We start from the raw sequence: 14,879 nt of genomic DNA, 5'->3' as shown, positions 1-14,879 counted from the left end.
TATTCCTCAATGGCAGACGCTGTTTCAAATGCTCTCTACGTTCTGTTATGCTTTTATGGTGAGCAGACATGTCACTGTACACTCTGTACGCTCAGTGAGCAGAAAAATAGAAACACTTTTATGATGTAATCAAATGCAATGCACGACCTGCATCAAATAACGACCTGACTTCGCTCAGGCTTCCTCTTTACTTGTTTATGTTTGGGAGCCTGAACCTTGGCGCTAATGTGTTGTGCTACACAACACTGACAGAAGTCTCTAATATTTTTTTCTCACTTAATTGGGGTAGCGCAACTATTAAGAAACATCCTATAATAAAATGGAAAGAGGTAGAGAAAGAAATGACCACACAGCTGAATCAGCTCCTCTCTGTTGAATCAAAAAGGTTGCATTTCTTAAAGGAGCTCTGTGCGGGAGTGAAATATGTAGGATGTTTTTTTTTATATTTTCTGACTTTTTTCTTTAAGATCTTTGGATTGAAGATGGATGAATGTCTTTATTTGTTAAAATTTATTGTAAAGAGGCACCAGAATTGGAGCCCTGAGGGTTTTCTATAAGGTGGTCTTTACCTGCTGTATAGGGAACCTGTCTGTGCTATACAGTGTGGAAAGCTGCAAGCTGATTGGTGGTCAAATCAACCTGTTAAAGCACTGTAGTGCATTTATGACCTAGAAGCATGGTGGCCTTTGTTGTTGCGTCCGTGCTAATAACGCATGCTGTCATACAGCGTGACTCCTTAGCTCTGTGCTTCTTTCTCTTCTGAGAAGCTTCTGTCAAGATGAAGGCTTTCTTTCTTCAAATCAATATATAATCAATGCCCTCCTGTGCGATGAAGCGATGTGTCTCCAGCAGGCCTGCGACAAAAGAAGCTCACTGCTGAGGCACAGAACGATTCCCAACAGCCTGGATTTGTTTGTGTTTCTGTTTAGGAAGTTATTAGGAAACATGACATTCAAGAGGACAGAAGAGTCGATGATGGCTTCAAAGATCATTTTCACATCCACGTCAGACTTCCAGTTTTTACCCGAATGTATGAAATGTACTAAAACTGCTGTTCCATATTCAACGTTTGTATGCATACATTCATGTCGTATTTGTTTTTTCATTGCCACTATTATTCAGCAATAACAACATCCACAAAACAAAGTGAGGAAAATCAGATGTAGTGTCAGCTTTGTGTTTCTGGGTCAGTGTTTCAGGCAGTTTTCTCAGTGACTATGTTCACACATTTGAGCGGGTGTTGCTCTGCTCATCTGAAGACCTGGACCACCACCAAACGAGACTAAGAGAATGACACGAGCTCCACCTAGTGGCAATGGTGCTCCTTACATTAAATAGTACAAAGGTGGACAGAACTGCGTTGCTGTTCCTCAGTGCTCGATTGATGGGTGACAAATTCTCACACAAATAAGGAATATTTTCTTTATTTTTTTAACCAATTACATAGCAAAAAAACACTAAGAGATTATTTAAATATAGATTTTGTTCTACTCGAGGATTTCGCTGAAGAGTTTCCGCTTCTTGGACTCGCCGGTCTGTATTTCCTGCCAGTGGGCTCTTCTGTGGGTGAAGTGGGAGAGAGCAAATTTGGCCCACACATGGCGAGCAAACTGATCCGCCCTCAGCTGGCTTTCACTCCCCACTGGAAGGGAAAGGAGGGACGATAGAGGACGCCTGTTAGCGGGGATGTGGCCGACAGGCAGTGTTTAAAAGCAAATGAAAGAAATATCCAGCCACCCCTTCACCTCAGGACCTACCGAGCTCCTGTGCGATGCTCTGCCTGTGATTGACTGAAGCGCTGTTCCACACGGCTTCCAGCACCCGACTGCCCAACCTGGAGCAGGCCATCTGGACATACTGACCCTGGGAGGACGAGCAATGGAGAAACGGTGATGAGCTTTAAGACGACAACAAACAAGCAAACTAGTTTACAAAGAAATGAGCATGACATTTATCTATTAATACTGTCACAAATGTTGGATCAGAACACGGAAGCTCCACTTTCACTTTGGCTCTCTATTAGCTGAAACTGGCCAATTTGTTGCCACCTTAGGGGCGGCTATGCTTAAGTTACTCCCTAAACCATCTGGTCTACAGTTTTTAGCAGACAGTAACTGGAGCATTCGTGGAGGACTGCACTCGTACCTCCAGCCTCTTGAGGATCTTGCCTCTCCCCTTGTCGCTGGATGTGGTGATGAGGGCCTGGAGGACGTGGCTGCCTGCGGGGTCAGACGCCAGCTTCAGGAGGTCAGCGGGGGTCAGGGTGCGCAGGCTGCTGAGGAGGAGCGAGCGCTCCTTGAACCTGGCCAGCGCCTGGACCAGACGGGAGCCGTGGTAACAGATGGAGGACAGCGGGACCTAGAAACGATCGAGAAGCCCAGAACTGTAGCTCGCTGCATGCGCAACATGTACTCAGTGTCAACATTTTTCAACATCTGCGGTGCAGCTTTGTGCCAGTAACTAAACCGAAATGTCAAGACCGCAGTTAAAACGCAGCCATACTCGGTTTGATTGGACGTCTCTCAGTTGTTTACCTCTGCCTGTGTGTCGCCCTCTGCTGTGTCAGAGTGGTAATACACCTCATAGGTGAGCAGGGACATGAAGAGAGGGAGGCAGTTGACGTGACGAGAGCCGGGCTCGGCACAGTGGAACGCCTGGGAGCCAACACATCAGCAGGATTTCCATTACCCACAAATCAAACATTAAGCAGCTTCATTGTGCTTTATGCACTTGAAGCCATAAAGAAGGAGGAATAAACAGAAACAAGGGTATTGTTTTGTTGATTTAAGACCCATGTGGGCTACAAACCACTGCTCTCTGACGCTTACTTGGAGGAGGCACTGCATCAGCTCTTCCTGTTTCTCCTCACTTTCTGCACAGCTCTCTGCCAGCTGGACGATCACACCCATGTGACCTGCGGCTAAGATGGCCTCCACACCCTGGATCAGCTCATCAAACAACCTCAGGAACTGCAGAGGAGCAACAGAGAGAGAAAATGGAGTCACCCTTTCAGTGACAGACCTCCTGTCTTTTATCCTGCCCTGTGGGACATGCAGACTCATGACCAACCACTTTGTGTTTGGCCGAGGCCGCAGTCAGCCTCTGTATGGGGAAGTTGGCGATGGGATGCAGGGCTAAGTCGACCAGCTGACCCTTGAGGTGGTTCTTGTACAGGTCCCGGAGAAGGGACTTGTGGGACAGCTGTATGATGGTCTCGATGAGGCGGCTGGAGGCCTGGTCCTTGAAGAAGACCAGAAGTGGACTAAAAGGAATGTGAAAACAAAAGCAGCTGTTACATAACGTTTCATGGCAGCAGCGACTCATTCCTGGACCAAAGGAACACAGTGCGAGAGTCGCCTCGGACCTAACTCCTGGTGCGGCGCTGCGACTCGTCAGATACTCCATGATGCGTTTGAGGAGCTGCTTGCAGAGTTTGGGCCGTTTTCGGTGACACACGGTCAACATGGTTTGGAACACCGCGCTGGCAGCAGCATCGGTAACACTTACTGGAGAGAAAAGAGACACAGAAAGAATACTTCTTAAAACTTTCAGCCAATTTAAAGGCGCCCTGTAGCAAACAAACAAACAAAAAAAAGATACATTCACATTCAGGGTTTGGCACAAAAACACCCTGTTTGGATCCCTGAGGTCTGTGCTTGAATGCATTTCTTTGGTTTGAGGTCATTTAGAAGTTGTTTTTCAGCTGTAAAATGTCCTGCTCAGTACACTTCTTAAAAAAACAGAAGAAAAGGATCTGCAAATTTTGCACACTTGTTTTTTTTTTCTTTTAATTAAAAAAATAGCTACACTTCTTTGTGTGTTACCACTGTCGGCTGTATATCAGTGGAATGGTGGTAAATCAGCAGCAGACACACAATAAGACATAACAGGGACCCAGCTGTAAAAAATATAGATTTTATGTTTTTTTTTTTTAATTTTGCAACTGGACCAAAGCTTTCAGACCACCAACCACTAACCAACACCAGAGAACATCTGCACCAAATCAGACTAATTAATGTCCTTATTTACCAGCATGCTCACAGTGCGTTTCGTCTCTCATTTGAACAGAACTGAATGCTTGTAAAATGTATGTTTAATAGCTCATGCTGCGCCATACTATCACTTCAAAGGCAGACTGAAAGAGCTGCATATGTGCCTCTCTCTCTATTTATCCAGACACCTGTGTGGACGAGACGCCGCTCTGCTTTATGGGTTCGAAAATGTGGACACAACACAGTTTGTCCCTGTGCAGCAGAGCTCCGTTAAAAGCCACTTAGGTTTCTCTGCGGCATGTGCGCTTGCCCCGAGGTTATTCATTGACTCTTTCATTTTGTTTTGATATTAAACCCGCAAGGTTGAATTTATCATATGAATTCTAAACACAATTCAGACAGAGTTCTATTTAGGAAAGCTGCCCTTGAGCACTTCCACTCTGACTCTCCTCAGAGCCCTCGCTCGCATTTAACAGGCTTCAATGTTTTTCTGATTCCAATAGAAATGTCAGAGCCGTCAGCAGAGTTCAAGAGGAGGGGCCCGACAGTGTTCGCCCGCCACGTTACTTGAAACGCTCCCTTCCAAAAGAGATCACGGGGCTCACGTACTTGACCCGGGATTCAACAGGTTGAATGCACAAATTCTTTTTTCAATAACAGCTAAATCGAAACAGAGTATTCAAACAATTCTGATAATAATCGAAAGTAATATGGAAAGAAAGAGAAATAGAAATGGTCAAATTCAGGACACTAAATTTAATCCTGAAACAGTGGAAATAAAATATTAAAACCAGAGTAAGCGGTGTGTGTTAGAGGCATTTTTGTTACGTTTTCAGAGCCGACCCCCTCATCACCACTCTCCTCCTCCACCCTCTCTGGTGGGCTTGTCCTCCAGCGGGAGTCAGGCAGCGAGCGTCCATGTGTTTTGGGGAGTGGCTTTGGACGGAGGCCTGAGGGGATGTTTTTTTGGTAGTCTACTTTCAAATTCTAGATTAGTCTTGCGGGTTTCTCCAACGTCACCAGCTCCAGCTTGAAAGGTCAGTTGTTAAGTGTTTTATAAGGCTGCTGACTCGCCCTCCATCAGTCGTAAATGAACTGTTTAAAACCCAAACTGTATAAGCAGCAGTCATTTTAAGACTGAAACCTGGACAGTTTAGCCTGTTCACACTGTGCAGGTCTTTTTTTTAAGTTAAATGAAATCAACACAACACCCTGTGCTTTGCCATACAAGCATTTTCTCCTTGTGGCAAAGCTGAACACAACACCAGTCTGTCAACGATTACTGCGAATACGCATGTGCTTCGGTTTGACGAAAGATGACTCACGATTAACGTTGTCCATCAAGGTCTCTGTGAGGCTTTTGAGCTCGTACCAAAATGATGTGGGAATTTCAAAGTCTGTCAGCTGCGGAACAACGGCGCGTTCTTTTGTACCTGGGAGAAAAAACAAGAATCACAAAAGACAGAAGTTGACATTAAAACAAGCTTAAAGCGACAAGCCGCTGTGTGTAGAAGCCCTGATACACTGGACCGGCCTCTAAGACCGAGCACTGACAGGAAGAAAATAGAGCTTTTGATGTGCTGGCTTTGCTGTCAGAAGAAAAAAAGTGGAGACTGATGTGAAAAGCACACATAATGGGTGAAATCGGTTCTTTTCTAGCAGCTCAGACAGCCCTGTCTGTCTGGTGAGGGTCGACTTGTGTCACTGTTGCCAGACACTGGGTAACGTAAGGTCACAGGCTTTCAACAACAGCAGCAGTTTGATATCTGTTTTCCAACTGTGAGGCACGCACAGCTCATGGAGGCTATTAGGTACTTTAAACCCTTAGTGACTGTCGCAGGTTCCCTCGAAAATCCCTCTCAGAGTCCTAATTCACTCACAACTGAACTCACAGATGTTGTGCACATATTTTTAAATTCTGTGTGACTTTGGAGACATCATGATCTCCAGTGTCCATTGCAAATACATACAGCTTAGAAGTCATCGAAAGAGACACTCCTGGTAACTACAGAACTTGCTTGAGAATCATCACGTTTTTAATTTTTTTTTTGGTATCAAAACAATCCAGTGACAGTTGTCTGTACATCCATATGTTCACTGTCAACAGGAAGTGCTAACAGCCAATTCGGCAGACTTTTGATGATGCCAGTTTGTTGATCACTAGTGGTAGTCTACGGCTAACCAGCTGCCGCTACATTATACTTTTGATTTACATCCTCTGAAGCCCACAAATGACTGAAACTGTGTGTCCAAAACTCGGAGCATGATTACCTACCACACAGAATTGACACAAAGAACAATGACAAGGCTAGCAAGTGACAAAATCTTTTTCTATGTTGCACTATAAATATTTTTTTCGACATGACTGAAGCTCAGAAGTTCCCACAAATACTGAAGGACTTGGTGGACGTGCAGTTACCTCAATTTTGTCTGACAGTGGGTCCACAGTGTCAGACTGTGTGCTGGGCCAGCAATGACTTGGTGTATGTGTGTGTGGGCGTGTGTGTGTGTGTGTGTGTGTGTGTGTGTGTGTGTGTGTGTGTGTATACCTGGACGTGACTCGGTGCGGGGCGGTCCGAGGCAGCCTGCCAGCACATGTAAAAGCGTGCGGACCACGTGTGAGCCATGAACATGTTTGATGAACTCTCCGCAGTTGTCTCTCACCACCTGGCTTAAAGATAACACCTGGGCCTCCAACACCCCACAGCTCTCCTCCTCTTCTTCTTCTGTGGTAGCAGACGGCTCCTTCTCTACCGGTGCATGGACACAGAGGAGGCACACAGAGCTGAGTTGTTAGTGTTGCTTTTGTGTGATTTCACCTCTTTACCACCACCTAAATGAAACATGTAATCGTACCCATCACCCTGGACATCTGCCGGACTGCACTCTCCACTACGTGACCGCCGCACCGGTCACAAGAAACCGGCTTAAAATCGGATCCTGATTCTCCTCCCAGTTCGGCCAGCACCTCCCCCGCCTGGTCAGGACTGGACAGTGGGAGCAGCCGCTGCAGAGTGATGCTTCCTGTTCGGTCCATCGCCACCAGGGTCGCTTTACCTTTAACTTCTGTGAGGACGTTCTCCACAAACATCTCTGTACAAGAGACAGAGAGTCACACAGCAAGCAATTACACACAGTTAGAGATAGAGCATTTGATATTCAATGACAAATATCATCAAAAAGGAGAAATGAGAAATTGGGGTAAACTAAGAATACACAGTGACTCTGATGGAACTGTACAGATGGAGAGCGCACAGCTTGGTGAAATGATGCAATAAGGCTGCAACAAGCAGAATTATGTTAAACCTGGTTACATATATACAAGTCTGCCTTCTCCAACAGACACCTAGTCCCCTCCCTGATTACAGATACCAGGGTCCTCACTTACACGACATTCAAAAAAAACTCATTATACCACAGCTAAGGGCCGTCCTTCTGAAAACCCCCTTAGCGTGGTATAATGAGCGCATATCACGGACTGGAGTGATGTATTGCTTTTATAAAACAGTTACCAAAAATGGCTATATGAAAGAGGAATACACAATAATTTTCATGTAGTTTTTAATTAAACAGAAATACATATTATCTAATAAAGTAGCCCCGCTGTGGAAAAAAATAGTCCCACCTCTCCGTACGTTAGCTCTGCATGTTGTCTATTCCTCGCCTTTTTTTCAGGAGAAAGTCACTGCTCAATCAGCTCTACCATTGTTAACCCTATCTGGAGGTGAAAAGTTAACCTTAAACATGAGAATTCAACTAATTTAGTCTATTTGTTAACATTGTCAAAACACTGCAGCAACTTTTTGCTACCTACTGTAACAGTTTGTTGTCATGGATACATTGTTGCTTCTCTGACAGTCAGCCCTGTAACGTAAACATGCGAGGCCCCCCCGCAGTTAACTATGAGTGAGTGGTCCGGAAGAATCCACCCAAAACCTCAATGAATGAGACTTTTTTTTTAATAGTTTCAGCTTTGAGTGATCACTGACTTTATGTAAGCCGACTATATGTGACATCGCGGCAGGCACCTGGAGACGCAGCAGCGGCATCTGAATATCATGACTTTAAAAGCACCAAATTACTTACTTATTACTACGAATTTCGTTAATAAATAATGTGAAGAATTGTAAAATATCATTTCCATGAGGCTGTTCAATTAGACAGTGACAGATCACCCTATAGAGCCCTAAGTGTCACAGTCGCTGTCAAGGTGCTGATCCTGTGACTGACCGTGAACATGTTTGAATGTTGTTAGCGCCTTAAAAAAATAGACATCAAAACGGGCTACTTTTTGCTGCGTACTGTAACAGTTGGTTGTTGTCATGGAAAAATTGTTGCTTCCCTGAAGCGGAGTGATATGCTGTGATAAGGCTTTTTAGAATAGCAGCTGTAGTATACGCTCATTATATCACAGTTAACAGCCAATCAGATTGCTGGATTTCACCTTTCCGTTTTATAAGTGAATGTAAACACACAGTCTCCAATAATGTAAGGGATGAATACATGCAGCTCTGTGCATAGCGAACATTCAGTGGATGTGTTGTCTCATCAATCTGACAACTGAACAAAGGCTCAAGGTAGCTTATTTACTGGCCAACATAACATGCTGAGCAAGCTGCGTAACAGCAGGGCACTGACACTCAGCCCTAATAAGATTTTATTACTTGCCATTCTTGTTTGAAAAATAACTAAAACGATCAGTCAAATAGTTATTAAGTGATAACAGATTAATAACAGCCTGTACGTTTTCTGTTGCTCAATGAATGGACTAGTTGTACAATGTTTAAACTTCACTCAGACACACTAGCAGAGGATTTTCCACAATCCAATCACTATAATAAAGCACAGTTTTTTTGTGTAAGGAGTCTTTCTGCTGCACATTCCCGACTTTAATCGACTTCCAATCCTCTGCTGGCTCCCGTCACCACAAACAGAATCCCTCTCACCTCTCTCCTCATTATCTTCAAAGCCTTCGCTGAGCCTTTCCCCGACACGGCGGAAATAGCCCACACTCAGAGCGTCCAGACGCTTCCTGCCGCCGTCTCCCTGACCCTTTTCTCCTTCTTCGCCTCCCCTCCTCTTCCTCTCTCCTCCGTCTCCATCTTCGCCGGGGTGTCTCCTCTTCTTTCCTCCCCCTCTCTTTGGCTTCCTCTCCTCTGCTTTTGCCAGCATAGCTTGGACCTTACAGCATGCAGGTTACAAGTTGAATGTGTTGGTCTTGTTAGAGAGGTTGCTCAGTTTGACCCTCAGGCTGTAACAGGGAACAGATGAGGGGAAAACATGATGTCATCACTGGGATTCGATGGTGACGTTCACACTCACCTTATTCATCAAACCAAAGCATTTTAATAACATAACCAATACCGGTACTTGTAGATATGATGAGTATTGTTTACCTACAGCGACACAAAATTTTGTAAAATTAGGACTTGGTACAGGTTAGTCTGTATTTGATCATACAAATCACATGAAACAAGCAGGCCAAAACTTCATCAGAAATTACACATCAATGCTGTCAACCTGTCAAATGTGAATTGATATAAAGGAGAATCAGAGGAAACACTTCTTTTCTAATCAATACATTTTAGTAGATAGGCATCAACTAAATTTGCATTTTCTGCATCTATTAGGTATCTTAGTGCTAATTGTTGTGTTTTCGATTTGCCAATCCCTCCTGACAGCATGGTCGAAGACTGAGGTGAACGTCAGTGAGACCAAGATGGAAATTCTATGTAAACACAGAGATCTTTATTTGTTGGATCGCAACAAATATGCCGAATTTACCTCTAGCTACTAATGATTCAAGAAATGTCATAAGTCGTGTTATACGAGGACAACATGGCTTCCGATACGCTGTTACACATTATATTGATACATCCTGGAAAAGGACCTTGGTTTCGGGTTCTACATAAACGAGCAGGCGTCCATGTTAAGTCTCAGCATGAGAACCACAAACCAGCTCGAGCGTTTTCGAAACAAGTGGAGATTTTTAACAGACTGTTGAAAATATTTTACTGACACATTTAGCATAGTCAGCTGAGGATGAATCGATACACACAGAATTTATGGAAAGCACTAAAATGTAGTTTGACTCACGTGTGAAATGTGTAGACCGAGCAGAGGCGGTGTGTTGTGGTCGCGGAATGATGACGTGGTAGAAGTATGATACGGCGCGTTTGTCATTTTTGGGCCCACATGTTCCATTCCTCAGAAAAAAGAAAAAAAAAACTAAATTGTGATTTGTTGGATGCGGACCCACACAAAAATGCTTTAGTTAAGAGGATTCGCATCATGCGCATTTCTTTTGTCTCACTGAAAACTGTCTTATGCTTTAAAATGCACGTGATTAACTAATTAACTGAGAATAGCAAAAAGAAATGAATCATGTTTGGGACACATTCAGTAATAGATTACTAATAATGTGTTCCCCTCATAAATCATGATATATTTATCTCTCTTAGCACATGAGCTGCTTTGATTGATCACAGTATTGATATCGGTATGTGATCCTCGCCTGGTATTAGTTGGTATTGGATCGAAAACAAATCTTGTGGTATTGTCCAGTCCTATTCATAAATGAGTGCCCACATGTCGAATCTGAAGCACTGTTGTACTGTACAGTATGTTAATCACACTGTCCTAACGTGCACTGAGCTGTGGTTGTAACCACCAGAGGGCAACATGGTTGCTTCAGGTGAGGAACCACACTGCCCTGGAGAGATTCAATGACCATGTTCACCTAAAACCTCAGTGAATGAGGTAAGATCAGAGGCGTTGACTCCAACCCAAAACAAATGACTCATTTAAAAACGAGACCTGCACCCCAGGTAACACGTGACTTTTTCCAAGTCTTTTGAAAGACTTTTCCCACCCACAAAGCACAAGAACCTTGGGGGGTGCCAGCTGTGCTGTATATTCAAGAGAAAACAAACAGCCCGTTTTCAAGTTGCAGGTGGACTTGAGAGTCATCAGCACTTGTTTCGACGAGCCTTTGATGAATGAATGTTTATCGAATTCTGAAAACTGAAGAAGCTTAATTTGAAATACCACTAATCGATGGCAGGACACGTCTCTGCTCTGCTGCTGTTTACATCTTGAAACTTACTTACATTCAGATTAAGTGAGCACATTTAACACTCAAAATCTAAAGTTCAAGACTTTTGACTTTTGACTTGCTTCTGACTAAATGGCACAACTGCCCCCCTCTGCGACAATGACGACAGCATGGTGCTTCCTCAGAAAAGTGACATACCCCTGCCTACAGCCTACGTATGGGTGTGCCTCTAAATGAATCAGGGGTGAGGCAAGTTCAGACGTTGTCATTTCTGATCACGTTGGAGACACGGGCTGTGTAATACCTGCCACAGGTGAACGGCAAGCGCAGAATAAAGAATCTCTGAATGAATAATGTGATGTAAGCATTAAGTTCAAAGCCCTGCTGTGCCTAAATACAGCCTCACAGAGCCGTAAGCATGGCTGGAGACTCTTAATCCTGTAAGACAGTTGAAATGAGGATGGTTCAAATGAAGCTGCCGTACAATTTAAGAAAATCACAGGACTGTGTACAGAGAATGTATATGGAGAGAGCAGAAAGCCTGGCATAGAATGTGAAGTGGGAGAATATAATAAATGAATAAATTCTGGTAAATCTTTCAATGCTTTTCAGGCCAAGATGTGTGACTTGTTTAAATTGTGCTCAGAAAACACAAAAGCTTTGTCTTTTCATACGCAGAGGACAAACTGAGTCTTACACACTAAAGATTTTTTTTTTTTTTTTTTTTTTTGTCTGGCGAGGACAGGGGGTTTAGAGCAGAGAGGCACAACCACAGATAAATCATTTGTTCAACAGCAGTGCTCCTGTTGGCTTTGTCTGTTTGTGCTCATCTCCAGAGCAACTGCAGCGCATGCAGCAGCCCCCGCAGCAAACTGTGAATGAACACTGCCATTGATTAAGACTTTGAGAGTCACACAGACGTAGCCAGACGCATTTCATCACACCGCTGCGCAGTAAAACACACACAGCTCTCGATGTCACAGGCTGAACCTTGTTATGAATCACGGGAATCAGCAGTAATCTACGGAGTGAGCAACGCTTTACAAATGAATTTGCTGGTCTTGTCTGCATCACATACGAAAGTTACTGTAAGCTCTCTCTTTGTTGTTGTCTGGCTTGGCTGCCTGTCAAGCAATACTTAGATTTGTCATAATCGTAATGGAAACAATATTGCGAATGCTTTTGATATTACGAGCGCTGAACTTAACACACATTTCCATTTCCATTCCCATCATACAGGCAGGAGTGGTGTCAGTTTTCTCATCTAACTCTTGTCGAGGAAGAACATAAACACATTTTGCACAATGTCAGACTGTTCCTTTAAGACCGAGCTGACATTCAGTTTGAATTGTTTTTAACCCCTGCATTCTTTATTTTTAATGTAAAACAGGAAATTTATTGTGTGTGTGTGTGTGTGTGTGTGTGTGTGTGTGTGTGTGCGTGTGTGCGTGCGTGCGTGCGCCTTTTTGATCTTCATAAGAGGTCAGAGGAACTTGGTTATTATTTAACAGAGATGTGTCAATACAGCACATACCAAAACTATTCTCGCCGACACTCCTTGACATTGGGGCAATCCTGCTGTACGTTGTATTTGCAGAAAGATTGGACCTCCTGTTTGTGTCAAGACACAATGAACAACAGCAATTGATTCCTATATTGTATTTTTCATCAGCTGCTCTCAGTGAAAACGTATACCATACAAAGGGCACGTATCTCCACGATCCTAATATGTCTCCCAAAGCCAGGAAGTTTCCTTTGGCCGGCTGCTGACTGTTTGGTTTCCCACGTACAGTGTGAGAGCCAGGACCCAGGCCCATCTGTTATGCTCAGATACTCAGCGAACCCAAGTCACCTTTATGTTTCCTCTCACGCCCACTGCTCTGCAGAAGCCACAAATGCTGTCCATGCTATTTATCACATCGGCGTGCGGCCAGCAGGATGAACAATAAGACCGGTCGGTGGTCTGCATTTTTCAAAATACAAATAGTCATGACCAAAATGTAATGTATGGCTCCAGGATACATTTCTCATAGAAAAATCATTTGCACAAATAATTCAGCAGCACATTTATAATTCAGTAATAAATTCCTTGTGGGACCTTATTACTTTTGTGTTTTGAAGGTTTTGAGTGTTGTCTTCCATTTAAACACCTCAGTAAGGCACTAAAGTGACTCATTATACACAATACACAAACCTGGAACGGGCACATCTGAAAGGAACTCAGCCATTATTAATGTTAGTAATTACACGTGCTTTTCCCACTATGACATGTCATACATGAAGAAGGAGATGTTGGATCATTACAATCCCATTAAAAACCTCACAACTGCTCTTAGACAATGACTGATTACATCAATTTTAAATGAATGTTTTATTTGAATAGTAGCTAATATAGATTTGTGTTTAACTAAATTTGAAACTTTAACAGCCTGAAAATCCATTCTAATATATCCTGCATGTATTTAATAAATATACATCCGTACCACATGTTTTAATTACTTTTCCTGATGTCTTTTTCCTCTTGGGTCACTAGTAAAATACCTCCCAATTACAAACAGCAGCCTCAGTTTTCCCGCATGGTTTGTGCTAATTAGCAATGTTAGCATGCTAACACATTGCACTAAGATGGTGCACATGATTATAAACATCAGCATGTTAGCATAGTCATTGTGTGCATGTTAGCATACTTGCATTAGCATTCAGTGCTGCTGTGCTTTCGTGCAGCTTCACAGCTCTCGCTGCCATGACAAATAAACGTGATCTTATTATTTCTTTTGATTGTTGTTGTAATTCTCAGCTGCAATGCTGCAACCATTTACCACTGACTGGCAGTGGAAGGCAGGTTTAGATATATATCCAGGTTTCAGGTTTCCCTTGTAATCATCTGATCAGATGTGACATCATTATGGTCTCCAGCCAAACCACAAAGCTGCGGTGCACTTTACTCATTCACACTGTCTGCTCTCATTGGTTGGTGGCACGTTGGCAAAGGTGGAATCTATGAGACAAATTGCCTGGAATAAACATTTCATCATTTTTGTGTTTTATGTTTACCTGATGAAGAGCTGCTTTGGACTGAAATCAAAAACATGCAATAGCAAATATGCCATCTTCTAAATCTGTGGCTGGGATTTTAAGTTTGCCTTTTTGGGCTTGTGATCAGACGGTTTATATTTAGGATGTCAGAGGTCAGCTAAGTCTTGTCCTCTGAGGTTTTCCTGTAAACTGGCCAACAAAGGAGTACTGAAAGTGTGCAGGGGAAGTTTCACAGTGACTCCAGCATTGACAGAGGGGGGTTTCCTATGGAGGAGGTTCAACCTTGGATCAACAACACATCATCCAAACTGTGCTTTTGGTTTATTTTGGTGGTTGCAACCACGATAGCACAATTTACACATCTTTATAGGCTGAAATAGGCTCCCGGCCCCCTCTTTTTTTTTTCTTTTTTCTTTTTTTTTTTACTGAATATGGTTCATATTATGATTGCTCTGTGGTGCAGGTTGTGGTTGTTTGAACCAAAGCATTTTATACATGACTGCAGTTACTGATTTGCTAGTTTTATTACGTGATCCCATTAAGACTCATCTTACACATTAAATGCTTATTTTCCTGCCCTCGACTGATTGACGTCTGCTTCCACCAAGGTTTTTATAGCTAACAAAAAGTAAACTAAAACTAAGTGTGAAAACAACATTTTAGACAAACACTTTAAGTCAAATTTGTGAACTCATCAGGCATGAGGCATTGGTGCTTCAGGGTTATTGAGACTGGGATGACTGTCAGTCAGTCACCCGCCTCCCTAACACCTCCACTGAACTTCTTAAATCTCACCC

General features: G+C 43.2%; 1 protein-coding gene across 1 annotated transcript; it reads right to left on the bottom strand.

The window, feature by feature from the left end:
* Positions 1-1,409: 1,409 nt before the first annotated feature.
* On the bottom strand, positions 1,410-10,145 carry nop9 (NOP9 nucleolar protein). The gene is made up of 12 exons (XM_076744088.1): positions 10,089-10,145; positions 8,939-9,243; positions 6,849-7,085; positions 6,542-6,742; positions 5,318-5,425; positions 3,365-3,506; positions 3,070-3,262; positions 2,829-2,969; positions 2,535-2,654; positions 2,146-2,358; positions 1,758-1,863; positions 1,410-1,642 (listed from the first exon to the last, which is right to left on the bottom strand). Exons 2-12 carry the CDS (start codon positions 9,162-9,164, stop codon positions 1,488-1,490), a joined length of 1,842 nt encoding a protein of 613 aa, XP_076600203.1. The 5' UTR covers positions 9,165-9,243; positions 10,089-10,145; the 3' UTR covers positions 1,410-1,487.
* Between the last annotated feature and the right edge of the window lie 4,734 nt (positions 10,146-14,879).

This window comes from Chaetodon auriga, chromosome 12 (assembly GCF_051107435.1).
Source record: "Chaetodon auriga isolate fChaAug3 chromosome 12, fChaAug3.hap1, whole genome shotgun sequence".
NCBI classification, from domain to species: domain Eukaryota; kingdom Metazoa; phylum Chordata; class Actinopteri; order Chaetodontiformes; family Chaetodontidae; genus Chaetodon; species Chaetodon auriga.
This window is presented reverse-complemented; position numbering and strand designations above follow the sequence as displayed.